The sequence below is a fragment of the Hippopotamus amphibius genome, chromosome 3 (genome assembly GCF_030028045.1).
Source record: "Hippopotamus amphibius kiboko isolate mHipAmp2 chromosome 3, mHipAmp2.hap2, whole genome shotgun sequence".
Lineage (NCBI taxonomy): Eukaryota > Metazoa > Chordata > Mammalia > Artiodactyla > Hippopotamidae > Hippopotamus > Hippopotamus amphibius.
In genome coordinates, this window is record NC_080188.1 from 180,683,514 (window position 1) to 180,697,678 (window position 14,165).

The window sequence follows — 14,165 nt, forward strand, 5'->3', positions numbered from 1 at the left end:
TAACCATTCCAGAAACATTTATATTGTTTACATAAAATGAATGCAAGGAATAAAATCAGTGCCACCTTCCTCCATCCCCCCAATTAATAAAATCCACCAGTACAACAAGCTCTAAAACTTCAATTGCTGGTTACAAATATGAATGTTTTATATGCTTCTTAGGGTCTTTAACTATAGGGCTTTCTTGACAAACATATTATGTAAAAACCATTTTCCTATCTGAATTAATTAAAAAAGGTAATAAGATGTATTCTCACATTCAAATGGGGTTTCTTAAATATCTATTTTTAATAACTGGCATTTTCATTGGTAAGAATAATAAAAGTTCAAGGCCATCTATACAAACCTATTTTTCTTATAGCACACTGAAATAAAGAAAACATTTTTTGAGCAGGCTCGAAGTGGAATGTATATTTTGAGTTACACGTGGATGTACTGATATATACTGATAAGGGCAGTCCACCAACTGGGCAAGAAACACAATAATGCTGTTGATTCCTGCTTCTAAGATAAAATTCCTTTAACAGGAAGGGACATACACCTCCCTGGACTTCTCTATCCTATTTATACTTTGCCTTATGAATCACTGCTAGCAGACGGCTGTGTAAGTGTGAGCATTAGGGATGAAACACCCCTTAGATCCTACTTCCCTTGTTGTCATCGTTGAAATAGCAACTGACCCGCCACATCGTTTCCCATACCCTGTTCCTGTCTTCCTGGAAGCCACTAGGAACACTGACTGGAAGAATTTCTGCATTTGGCAATGGTTTCAGATAGTCCAGTAAGTCAGCTCCAAGCAGCCATGGTGGGAGGCTTCTGGGATAGAGACCGTGCGGCTGGCTGTAACAGCACATGCAGTGTGGCACGGTTCTCCAATATTTAAAACTTAAAAAAAAGCCGAATATCTTATACATGATCAGTTGAACGAAATCAGGTTATTCCCTATATAAGAGCTATGGTTAAAAAATCACGAGGTTTGATACAATCTCTAGTTTATACAGTAGGTATACAGAGCTGATCCAAAGCAAATTGTTCTAAATGCTACTTAAAAGACTTTGGAATTAGTACGTCTACATCCTCCTTTGATAGATTATTCTAGTGTAAATTGCTTTCCTAATTAGAAAGTTCTTTCTTAAGACCAGAAAACAACTCTCTCATGTGGTCATTCTGGCGTCCAGCTTCTTACTGACCAAGGAGAACTACTAACTAGCTTCTCTTTGTGATAATGGTTTTCAAATAGGTGATTAACTCCAAACTATTCTTTTTATCTTTCTTTTCTTAAAGCTTAATAACCCAAATTCCTTTACTTTTTCCCCTATAAAATCCTATTTTTTCAGCTTTTAGGGCCTTCAGTGGCACATCGACTTAGTTGGTCCCCGAGTCTGTGAGGTGTCTTGGCCCCCATGGGGGCATCAGTTATGTGGCCCAATTTCTTCACGCTTTAGGCAGAGTGAAGTGAGGAAGGCAAAGGGAACAGAAAGAAAGGCCGGACTTGAAGCCAGGATGGACTTACGAGGACGAGACAAGTGGGAAGGACGATAATCTGATAACTGAGTTGAGAATATTAAATAATAAGGCACAGAGAGGTTCTCTAGTTTATCTCCAAGCCTCCAACCCCTGAAAGTTCAACACACTGCAAACACAGAAAGATCAGCTGCATGTTCAGTCTGCTAGCTGCTAGAGAGTTCAGCAGGTCCATCCCTGGGACAGAAACCCATGCTTGCTTGACTTCCTGCATTAAGTCATCTGGGGGGTGGAATTAGATGGCCCCATCTCGAGCCACAAAATGCTACCCTATGCACTGCTGCGAACACAGCGTTGTAAAAGACAAAGCTGTTCACAGGGTGACAAGTGACCTCAGAGCGGAATTGAGCGCTCTCTTTCCTAACCATATCCAGAATTAATTAAAATATGTCAAAAATCAAGACATTAAAAAAACCCTATCTAATTTCTGGCAAAGAACAGCAAACAACCGCCTCCCTCCCTTCTTTCCCTACGCTGTCTCCCCACCCAAGCCCTCTACTAAATGACACTGTTCAAAGCATAACAAGGGCATGGTGGAACTTTAGAAACGTCCACACTAGCCCCCTTCACAGACTGGCTCTGGACACTCTTGTTCCCTCAACCTTGCTCTCCTTCAGGATCTGCTTCCTTCAGAGCACTTACGAGAATGTATTATAACCTTGTTTGTTTAGCTTTTAAACCGTCTTCCACACTGTCTGTCCACCCACTTGATAAATGATTTTGCCGAGTGCCATACGACGTGTCAGAGGAGGCTCATCAGCAGGAGATCCAGCACAAGACACAGCAAGCCGACATGCCAGCCACGCACCCCTGTTCTCACGGAGCGCAGCTTCTCCTTGGCAGAGACAGACGACGAACAAGTAAGTAAAGCACACACACTAGTTCAGGTAGTATTACGGAGAAAATAAAGCTATGGAGAAAAATAAAACAGAGAAAGGGAGTATTGGGAGGAAGAGGTGGTGATTTTCAACACGAGGCTGAGGAAGGCCTCACTGAGGAAGTGACAGTCCAGCAAAGACCTGAAGGGGTAGAAGCCAGACGTGTGGGTTTCGGGGGAGTTCGAAATCCCGAACAGGTGTGCCCAGTGTGCTCAGGGACGGTCAGGTGCCCTGTGTGGCTGGCGGGCACCAGCAAGGGGAAGAGTGGGAAAAGATGAGGTCAGAGCAGGAACGGGTGGCCAGACTGTGGAGGCACTGGGACGGCTCTGAATTGTATTCTGAGTGAGATAAAAAGCAAGCTGAGGATTTTAAATCGAGGACTTACATTGTTGGGAACAGAACAGGAGGACGAGGGCAGAAGCTAGGGAACTGGTGAGGAGGTGGAAGATTAACAGTGGTTGAGACTGTGAAGGCAGTGCTGGGAGTGCTGGAAGCAGCTAAATAAATCCTGGAAATGTGAAGGCAGAGCCAACAGAACTGCTCGTGGAACTGATGGGTGGCTTTGGAGAAAGGAGGAGTCAAGGATAATCCAGGCTCAGGGTCTGCGCAATCAGAAGGACAGTGTCGCCATTACCTAAAGCAGTGACGAATGAGGAGGGCCAGGTTTGGGGAAGAGAAGTGGGAGCTGGATTTTGGACAGGTGCTGTTTGAGAGTCTATTACACAACCAGGTGGAGAGGCGGAGTAGATAACTGGATACGAGAGTCTGTCCTTCAGAGGAGCGGCCTGAGCTAAAAACATAAGTTGAGATGGTTAACATGCGATGGAATTTGATGTCACGGGCCTGAATGAGATCACCAAGAGAGTGAGGATAACCGAGGGAGAGAACGTGTCCAAAGACCACGCCGTGGGGCAGGCTAGCATTTAGAGGTCAGAGGGAAGGGCAAGAGGACCTAACAGAACCAGCGAAGGAGGCTGAGAAGGGATAGGGAGCCTGAGAGGGCGGGAGCTTGAGAGGGCGGAAGCCAAGTGAGGAAAAGGTTTCAGCTATGTGGAGTGCTGCGAGACCACCAGCCACTCACAGGAAGGGAGGGGCCGTATCAAGAGCACCCAGTAGAGAGCCCGGCACATAGTAGGTCCTCACATTTGATGAATGCCTCCATGGCACTCCTCATCCTAACCTCCCAACGGTCGATCTCTAAGGCGCTCTCTTGCTCTGACATCCTGTCCTGAGCTCTTGTCCAGTGCTCCTTATCACATTCCCTCTGGAATCTAAACTGTTATTGCAAAGTAAAGAAAGATGTTTTGCACAATGCTTAATGTACAATTAGTAATCAAGTATTAAACTCAAAACCTGTTTTTCTTCACCTTAAAATTAATCCTGGCTTAACCATGAGGAAGTACCAGCTTTCAAAAATGGCTTTAAATTGTCAGCTAAATTCCAACTACTGATAATCTAACTAGCAGCCTGCAGACAGTCAGCCAGCACTACTGTCCCACTGTCACGCTGACTCTGTGGGGGAGCTTTCAGGTCTTTCTCTATCGATGTGTCATGGTAACTGCCCAAATGGTACAAAATCACGGACTAGAAAATGATGTTGCATGAATTATAAATTCAGCTGTGTGATGTTGGGCAAAATAATCCATGAACAGAGTCTATAAACAGCTCCATGAAAAGGTAGGAGACTAAAGACACCACTTCTCTTTTCTACACCCACTCTCTGAAATCCTAGGAACACTAAACACATTGAAAATTAAGTATTTAAATAATATTTTTTGCAGCAAGTGTAATACTTTCTTACCTGTTAACGTCTTATTTACTCAAACAACTGCCTGGTATGGACTCATAACTTCCTCCCTAGTCTGGACCCCCCAGCCCTTGTCTGCACTTTTCTGTATGCTCACGTTTGTTTTACATCAGGGTTGGTGGTAGACAGTCTGCTCCTTTTGGGGCTGTCTGAATCTGGAGGGCACAGATGCTCTCTCTTCATCTTTGAATCCTGCTCAGCACCTAGCACAGGGCTTTGTACATGTGGGACTTTCGTGGGCTTTTAGTAGGACCTGAGAGTAGATCAAGCTTACATCAACCTGCACTGTGTTCAGCAACTTTTACTGAACTTTTTTACTTTTTTAGAAAGGAGTACAATTTCACTATTTTACTGGATTAGGTTACTTACTACACTTGTATTCATTTTGTGTTCACTGTGTTTTGATGTTAAGATTTCATGATGTTACATTACATAAGTAATCTCTGTGACTTCAGTATATAATAGGTTTTTTTTATTAATCAGCTTCCTTATATTTATTTATTTATTTATTATTTTTGGGGGGGTACACCAAGTTCAATCATCTGTTTTTATACACATATCCCCATATTCCCTCCCTCCCTCAACTCCTCCCCCCACCCTCCCCGTCCCATCCTCTAAGGCATCTTCCATCCTCGAGTAGGACTCCCTTTGTTATACAACAACTTCCCACTGGCTATCTATTTAACAGTTGGTACTATATATATGTCTGTGCTATTCTCTTGCTTCATCTCAGCTTCCCCTTTATAATAGGTTTTTAAAAGGAAGAATAAAAGGTAAACTATGTGTGTGTGTGTGTGTGTGTATAAAATTAGTGAGCAATTTATAAGTATTCTTAAATACTATTTGAAGGATAAAGTCACATTTAATTGTTTTTTCTAAACTGAAGCTTTTAAGTAGGGGATACTCTGTTGTAACACATTTTTGATGTCAACTTTTGCTCTTTCTGCTCTATAGAATTTTTAAATTCTCATTTTGTTCTTTTTTTGTCCTTTCTTTTTCTTAAGGGAAAATACTTTGTCTTCCTTTTTTTTTTTTTTTACTTTGTCTTCCTTGATCATTTTCTTCAAGCGTCTGTAAAAGAGCACGTCTAATGAAATGTCATATAACCATTTTGGAAAATCACTGTAAAGATTCAAGAAAAAAACAAATCTCCTTCATTAATTCCTAGAGGAAACAAAACACCACAGGACATTGGTACTGACCTGCGGACGAATTTGGACGTTATTTTGCTTATTATACCAGTGGACGTGCCCCTCCGGGCGTGCGCAAATGCCCCCGGTTCATGGGAGGGGGAGGCGGGCGGCCCGTTGTAGGCAGCGCTGCGGCGCTCGCGGAGCTGCTCCCCGTGGAAAGTGCTGCGGCTGGAGCTGCCCCGGGGGAAGCGGGTTCGGTCGGGGGTGGTGGCGCTAATACTGTGAGCGGACGGGGAAGCAGCAGGCACTCGCTGGGTGGGACTGCTGGGACACATTAAGATGGGTTATTCAGAATAAAGACAGAGAGGGCTTTCACGCAGGCTAAAGACCCGAAGAAAATTACCAGGGCGACTGTTACTCGCCCCATCCTATTGGTTCACGTTGAGAGATGTGAGGCATGGGCTGACTGTATTTACTACATCACGGGAGAGGGATGACATTTCAGATTCAAACCGGATGCCTTTTATAAAAACTTAGTTACTAACAATTAGGAAATGACTGCAACGGGGATACAAAGATAAATGCTCTTCAGAATCAGGGAAGCCAAACAAGGTGCACTGCATGCAGTTTTTTTTTTTTTAATTCTCTTAAACCATTCAGCAATGTGAAACACAGATTTTACTGTTTATCAAAAAGCCTTTGAATTAAAGGCCCATTTCCTACTTATAACTTGGGCCTGAGTGAGAGCAAATGCTGCGGGGAGACCACCAACGTGAGTGACAACTCTACCAAACATGCTCCCAGCGTTCAGAAGTCTCAACACAGAAACACCAGAGAAAGTCATTTAACTTCACAACTGAGAGGGCTCTTTGAGATCATCTGTTTCACTGGTAGGAAAATTAAAAGTTCTTAAGAACAAGTGACTGGCCAGAGCCAAGAAGATTAACCAGGTCTCAACTCCTGGGGTTTTTTTGTTTGTTTGTTTTCAAGCCATAAAAACTCAATTTATCTGAATGATAATTTACTTTATGGATGGATTTAAAGCAAAATCCTTGAAGAAAAGTCCTCAAGAAAATGATTTAAATTATAAGCAACATTTCTGATAACTGCTCGGGGAGGTAGTAAGTTTATGCTGCAATTCAACTTCACCTCTGCCACCAACACTGAATCTTTTCAAAAAGCTTGTAATGTGATGGCTATGTTGTATTTTTGTATGGTTCTGTATTTTTTATAACTCTTAACGACAAACAAAAGGAAATGCAACCAGCATGTTACCCGGGCCTGTACGCTTCGGAGCTGTCTTTGATGGTCGGCAGTGTAACTTTAATAGGATGCCCAGAAGCAGACATGGACTTCTGGTGGCGGGGTCGCGCGGATGGGACGGCAGCAGCCACGGCGGCGCCTGCGGAGGACACGCTGCTCACGGACATCTCGGTAAGGCTTCCCACATGAGACCGTTGAGAAGACCGAGCAATGTGAAAAAGAAGGAAAACTGCAGTTTACTCAAGTTTAAGAACTAGACTCTTAAAAGTCTAAATTGACCAATGCCTTTCATGACTGAAACACCTGAAAGAAATCCGCCTTGCTGGTGTTACTAGTGACTAATGTCAGTGTGTTATTAACAGCAATATTCCTGTTCAAAGTGTGCAGGGTGAAGTAATTTATCACCCCCTTCCACGGAAACGATCTCACACACTCTAGTCCACGTATGCAAATCTGAAAAGTATGACATTATTTTTATGGATAAATGATCAGGACCGGAGACATTTTACACTCTCCAAAAATCACAGTTTGGTGTGAAGTGTTGCTGTGGTTCACTGTCCGTTATTCAATGAGAATTCATAGTGGCAGCAAAAATCCCATCTCTGGAAACATCATTAAAACCCTTTTAGCTCATATCTTTAATCAATAGGTTAAACTGTTACAGATTAAAGGAGCTGCAGATGGGGATTTAGCACAGGAAAAAGAGTAAGTTAGAAATCAATTCCCCACGATCTTTCTAGCCTAAAGGATCTGTGTCCAAGGAAGATTCATTTACCTTTCCGTGCCTTACAATAACATTTACTTTAAATGCCTGAGGAAACAAGTGTAAGAATAGTCTGTCCAGTCTACTGAAATGACTAGGGATGGAACTAAATAGAATTTTATTAGAATAGACTCCCCCATCCTTTTGTAATATACTGATGAGCAGTCCTTACAACTCACGATGAAAAGTTAGATTTTTTAAATAATAAAATATGATTTATCATTATTTAAAATAAAACACTTTGAGAACTGTATGGTCCTCAATGATCCGTTGAAATGGCTGCAATTCTTTAGAGGAAGGCAAAAAAAGCCTTCACTGTTTGGCTATAATGATGACTTGATGGCGGGGTGGGAGGAGGAAGAAGGTAAGAAGGAAGCAGCAGGGGTATAAAAGAACAAGATTCAAATAATGAAGATCAGATTAGGATGCTATCTTAGGTTTTGCTATACAGAATTATTTACTATCAGATTTTATTCAGAAAATCCCAGGTTAAGAGATTTACCTCATTTTCCCTCAATATTTCTCCATCGCTCCATTCTGGTACAGATGAGGAGGTGCCTTAGTAAGAATGGTTGGTTGCAATCTAACTATTTTGTGTTTTCTTTCCTCTTGACCCATTCAGCTGCAGGAGTTTTACCAAGAGCACTAACGCAAAGCAATGACAAAGGTGGCCCTACCTGGCACTGTGACAGTTACCTGCTGTCTTTTCCGTTCTGCAATGCTGTGTATCGATCTGTGGTTCTTTCACAGACATACGTATTCCTTCTTGCCATGCTACCTCCAGGATAAACATTGTTCTTTAAGAAGGAAAAAAAAAACCACATTAAAAACAATCTAATTGTAGTTGTGGAAAGTCAAAGAAATGCATTTAAGCTGCAAATAAGTCTGAAAATATCTGTGGTAGAATTTTAATTTATCAGAATCTTATATTAACAAGCTCTATCTCCCATCTCTCTCTCTCGTAAGAATAAAAGGCAAAGCATAGCAAGCACCTCACAGTTTTCTTAGCTTACTGTCCTACAGCAGTGGTGAAGCCATTGTTTGGGAAAAGCTGGGTTTTGTTCACGCCTCTGTAAGCTGGTGATAGGAAGAAGGCCAGGGAAGTGGCACAGGCAGCTTGAGCGGACTGTGCACAAGAGACAACCCCACACTAAGTATCATCACAAACAGGAAACCTGGGGCCCTGAAGATGGAAGGCCACCCGGAAGCCTGTGCGTGTCCATTCTGCACTAGCTTGGGAAAGCCCCACAGCCACTGGTGATGGTGAGAGACCAAAGCTCCAGGGTGAGAGGCAGGCCCAGCTGAGGCGGCCACAGAGGTGTGTGCAGCGCCACCCTGGGAATATGTCCTCTTTTCAGCTACACAGATATACAGTGTTTTCTTTTAACAAATAAATCCTTAAGTTCTGGACATTTAATTATTCCTCACTCTGCTCTTAGAGACTACTGACGAGGTTTAACTGGAAATTAAAAATTTAGAGGAAATTATTAATAATTGGAGATAAAAACTTTAGAGGAAAAATTCTGGAAATAAATAATAGAAAACAGGGAAAAAATCTGGAAAAGTATAAAACTACCAAGAGATTACTAGAAGTCTGTAAAATTATCCCATGGGCACCAAACGTAGCAATATAAGAATATTCACTTTTGATAATTTCACTGCTTTCACTGAACTGTCACATGAGTAACTTAGTTTTGAACAAATTCCTTGTCAGATCGTGCATCCTTTAGAGACCTCTAATATGTTCTGGCCGTCTTCAGAAACACTGCTTTCCTTCTCAAAGTGTGACAGGTGAACAGTTTCTCCTTCAAAACTGGGCCTTCTGGGTTCGCGAACCCCACAAGCTGCCTTCCTGCCCTTGTCCCTTCCACGCCAGTGACGCTAATACTAGGTGGCTAAGAGAAGAATTTCTCTACCAGAATCTTTTGGTTTGTTTGTTTGTTTGTTTGTTTGAATGGTAAGTGCGTGCGGCATAGTTTGGGTTTAAACCAATGTCTCGGTTTTTATGTCTTCTTTAAATGAATAAATATGCTATGAATACCCACTACGCACGTGATCACTAGTGATTCTGAGGAAGCTAGTGTGTCATATATACTAGGAGAACACAAATATGGGGAAACAACAGTGACCAATGCAAGGCAGCATATAACTAAGAGCTAAATAACGAGGTCCAGCAATCAGAAAAGCTGACAAGATTGTTTTGGAGTATTCAGTCACAGGAGACTCCAGCCAGGATGCAGGACTCAAATGATCTACAGAAATGGGATTTTCATAACGTGAGGGGGTAACTTTAAGCCAGATACAGTATATTCATGAGAAAATAAGACCACACTGAGCTGAATGACAGGTAATCTATCAGAGTGGCAGGAAATAGGAGATGGAATTATTTCCTTCTGTTACATTGGGTGATGACCCTCTGGAAACCATCCTCTAGTTGATGTTTAGAGTAGAGGAAATGATGATTGGTCTGAAAAACTACTTATAAAAAATGTATTAAACCTATTGTAGTTAAATCATTTCCAAACAGATCAGCTGGAACATAAGTGGTTATATCCATTAATTCTTTTTTTTTTATTTTATTTATTTATTTATTATTTTGGGGGGGGGGTACACCAAGTTCAATCATCTGTTTTTATACACATTAATTCTTAAAGTGATTATAATACATCAATTTCATAGACTAGGAGGTGATGATCAAATCATATTTTTTAAATATACGGCTTCCATGAGTGGTATAAAACGGTGGATATTATTAACCCATTTATAATTAAGGTTATGTTGGGCTTTCTCGTACCTTTTTTCATGTTTCCATTTAAAGTGCTTTTATCTTTTCTGTCTCCTTTCCTATTTTCCATAAGCTAAATCAATTTCTCTTCTTCTGCTGGTTTAAAAGTTATACGACTTATTTTTGTTCTTGCATTTCTCGCCTTTGAGTCCCCGCACTCACTTTTGCTCACCACTACAGCCGTCCCTCGGTATCCACTGGGGATGAGCTCCAGGACCCCTGCGGGTTCCATCTGTGGAGGCTCAAGTCCCCTGTAGAGAGCTGCTGCGTACAGTCAGCCCTCGTATCCACAGGTCCTGTGCCTGCAGGTTCAACCAACCGTGGACGAAAATCGAGGGCCGACTGTACTCATTTCTTAAACTTACCTTTATCTTCCCTTCCAAGGCATATACTTTTCCCTTTAATTTCTATCCTTATCCTCACTTCCTGGATATTGTCCAGAATTTTCTTTCTTTTTTTCTTTTTTTTGTGTGTTACCCATACATACTTTAATAAGTTAGCTGATTGCTTTCAATTCCCATATATTTTACAGCAAAACTCTAGATCCTTTTTCCAGTTATAAGACTACCTCTTCAAACAGTACAGTGTTTTCAAATGGGTCACTGTATCACAAGAGTTGAGATACTTCATTCATAAGAATATGCTTATCATACCTTTATGCTTAAATGACAATTTGGTTGGGTATAAAATTCTGGGTTCGATGTGCTTTTCTTTTGATACTTTTAAAAATATACATTTTTTAATCCATTTATCTTCCTGCATTCATTTTACTGTTGAGAAATCTGATGTCAGCTTGCATCGTGTTCCTTTTAAGGTCATCTGCCATCTCATTCTGGGACCTTTAAAGTTTTTCCTCTTTGCTTTTGGTATCCATATATCCCACTTTAATAAGCCCTGGAGTAGGTTTTCCTTCTTGCTTCTGTTTGCCCTTTTGAGTCCTTTTAATATGAAGTTTTCCATCTTTTTAAAATTATTATTTCTCCTTCAAATATTTCTTCCTTTTCATTTTGCCCTCCTTCCTTTCTATACTCCTATTTCCTAAATGCCACTAATTCTACTTCTAACCTTTGTATATTTTAGTTTTCTTTTATATTGTCTCTTTTTTCTTTGCTGCTGCCTTAAAAGGGGGATGTCTCGATCTATTTTCCATCTCTCATTATACAATTTCTAGAGTTTGCTGTTTTAAGTGGATAATGTGAGCTAACTCTATAAAGTAATTATTGTTGTAGTCTGCCTTCATTGAACAGTTTATATGTAAACATAAAATTAAATGCACCAATATAATATACTATCAAGTAAATATTACAAACATGAAAACTGAGGCAGGAAAGTTTAATGTACCATTTTACAGTAAGGTTAAATGCTATTTTAAGAATTCATGTTTTCTGTTCTTAAACTGCATTTATTAGAAGCTTGGTCCCCTTTGTGAGTTCTTTAAATGTATGATTCACTTTAAAATTTTGAAACTTGAAAAAAAAGATAAAACTGAAAAAAAATCTTTAAACAAAAAATTCTGACAACAAATAACTACAGCATATTGCAATATGCCAGAATATTTACTCACACTTGGAATAGTTGAAGACTTTTTCCTTTCTGGCCCTACTAGAGGGCTTGCAGTCATCTCACTTTTCGATCCAACTGTTGTGCTGCCAAGTTTACGAGCCACATCTTTGTCCCACTCCTCTTTCTGTTCACTTTCCACGCTGTTAGCCTGAGGCCTTTTGGTATATGATACGGCAGGGGGTATGGATGGACCAGCTGTAATTTTTAAAAAAGCATAATTAGCTGAAAAGCAACGGACATATTTTCTTCTCATGAACAAAAACCCTGCATTAAAAATATCTTTCTTGCATACTTTACACTCTGAACTAAGATTAAACTGTGATTACAAAAATTAGGTCAGCCCCTGAAAATAGGATATTTATCATTCAATAATATAAGTCTGTGATAACTGGGAATGACACAGAATATAGACATGTGAACTGTATAATGCTTAACAAGAAATGCAAGTTTGGGCAGACTCAGTCTGTCTTTCCACTTATTTGACTTTTCCCCCACCATGATCACTAAAGCGTCGTTGCTTCTGATTTGCTGAGATGCTCCGCTGGACCTTCAGGTGAGCAGGGGACTGCAGAGTGCTGTTGTTTAAGTCGCTGCTGGGCCGTGACCTCTGACACAAGTTTCCACTGGATAACGATTCACCACCTTCGAACTATAAGAAGAAACACCACCAGCATTTTAAAATAAAAAAAGTTCATAGAAACAATATGCACGCTTGATTTTCTAATTTATTCCAAGTCATACAAGGAGTAATCAGAACTAAGAAAATTAAAAAGTTTGGATATAGAACTGCAAGTTGGCAAAAGGAAGCTCCAAAGAGAACTGGATAGAACATCATCCTTCCACAAGTACATGTCACCTTCTGTTGTCTTGTACAAATGGCTTTGGGTCCTTCTGGGTCCAAATAACAGCTACCAATTATTGAGTGGTTATTACACACTAGCCGCCATGCTAAACTCTTTATATATGTTACTTTGTTTAATCATTACAACAAACCTACTGTCTATTAGCCTGCACCTTTCAGATGGAAAAACTGAGGTTAAGAGAGTCAAGAGATATCTTTGGGATTCAAATTCAGATATAGTTGGGATTCAAACTTAGGATGAAATCAAAATTCTAACTTCATACACACACACAGACACATCTTTCGCTTTGTTTTGCTTTCTCCATCACATTTACAGAACAGAATTTGGTTTATTGGCCCTGATCAAGAAACTGCATCTACTCAGAACTAAGCATGGTAAATTGGGGATTGAAACACTATCCTTCTCTCTGTAACACAGAAGTATTTTGTTGCCGAGAAACTTCTGACTGAATCACTGGCATTCCAATGGGAAATCTAAATTCATATGTAAAGTTGCTAATGATACAGAGCAGAGTAATATTGATGATGAAAATTTTTAATAGATAACAGCTAACACAGAGCACACAGTAATCTGCCAGGAACTGTTCTGAAGACTTGAGATGTATTAATTCATATAAACCCTCTCAGTGACCCTAAGAGATAGGTACTATTACCATCCTCATTTTACAGACCAGGAAACAGGCACAGAGAAATATAGTACATTGCCTAAGTCACATAGCTAGTTAGTGGCTGTGCTGGGGTGGGGATTCAAACCCAGTGACCCTGATTCCAAAGTTCAGGCTCTTACTACTTATAGTAGCTTCATTAGTTTATATTCAATGCAATCAATTCAAACTTCATTTTAATTCATGCAAGGGTTGCATGCTTATAAAAAATCAGTGCTGCCTTTATACTTAATAGGAAAATTAAAGATCTCAGGAGTGAAATCTAAAATCTAAGTAGAAACAGTTTGAAGACTTTAGAAATAACCATTTGCGCTATTCCCCACTTTTTAAAATTCTCTTGACTTGGCTTCTTTTGACACCATTTCCTCAGCAATTAGCATCTTTACTGAAGATTCCTCTCCTCCAGTATAACAGCACCTACTTGGTAGGGCTGTTGAGAGAATCAGATGAGTTAATACATGTGAAGTCCTGGCACACTACTATGTGGCCCTCTGATGACGACTCTCAAATCTATTAATGCTATTCAACTCATTCCCTTCAGATCCAGATCTTTATACCCAAATGTCTAGTGAACAGCTCTAACCAAAAGGAACCTCAAATTCAACCACCCTGACCTGAACAAACCTCCCATCTTCCCCCTGAGATTCGCTCTTTTCCTCTCTTGGCAAATATACCTTACAAACCAGTTGCCTATGCTAGAAATCTGAGGATCTCTTACCCCTCATTTCCAATAGGTTATCAAATACTGTTACTTCTACCTCTTATATGTCTTGGCCTGTTGTGGGTGCCTGCCCTTATGTCCCTGAGTATCCTGTACATCCCCCTAATCAGAGCACATGCCACACTGTCCCACACTGAACCGATTCTCTCCCCTCTACGCTGAGGGCTCCTTGAGAGCAGAGACCATCTAATTTTTCTCTTC

At 40.5% G+C, this 14,165-nt stretch overlaps 1 protein-coding gene across 8 annotated transcripts in view; it reads right to left on the bottom strand.

Moving 5' to 3' along the window:
- Positions 1-14,165, bottom strand: part of MARK1 (microtubule affinity regulating kinase 1) — a 133,976-nt gene that overhangs the window by 5,186 nt on the left and 114,625 nt on the right. For 2 of the 8 annotated variants that reach the window (XM_057726148.1, XM_057726145.1), the window contains exons 12-16: positions 12,212-12,365; positions 11,718-11,911; positions 8,065-8,165; positions 6,618-6,782; positions 5,412-5,663 (exon numbers count right to left, since the gene is read on the bottom strand). In XM_057726148.1, the coding sequence (XP_057582131.1) occupies positions 5,412-5,663; positions 6,618-6,782; positions 8,065-8,165; positions 11,718-11,911; positions 12,212-12,365 (866 nt within the window). Of the gene's footprint in view, positions 1-4,833; positions 5,281-5,411; positions 5,664-6,617; positions 6,816-8,062; positions 8,166-11,717; positions 11,912-12,211; positions 12,366-14,165 lie in introns of those variants that run through there. The other 6 variants (XM_057726146.1, XM_057726142.1, XM_057726149.1 and 3 more) reach the window with 5 other exon arrangements.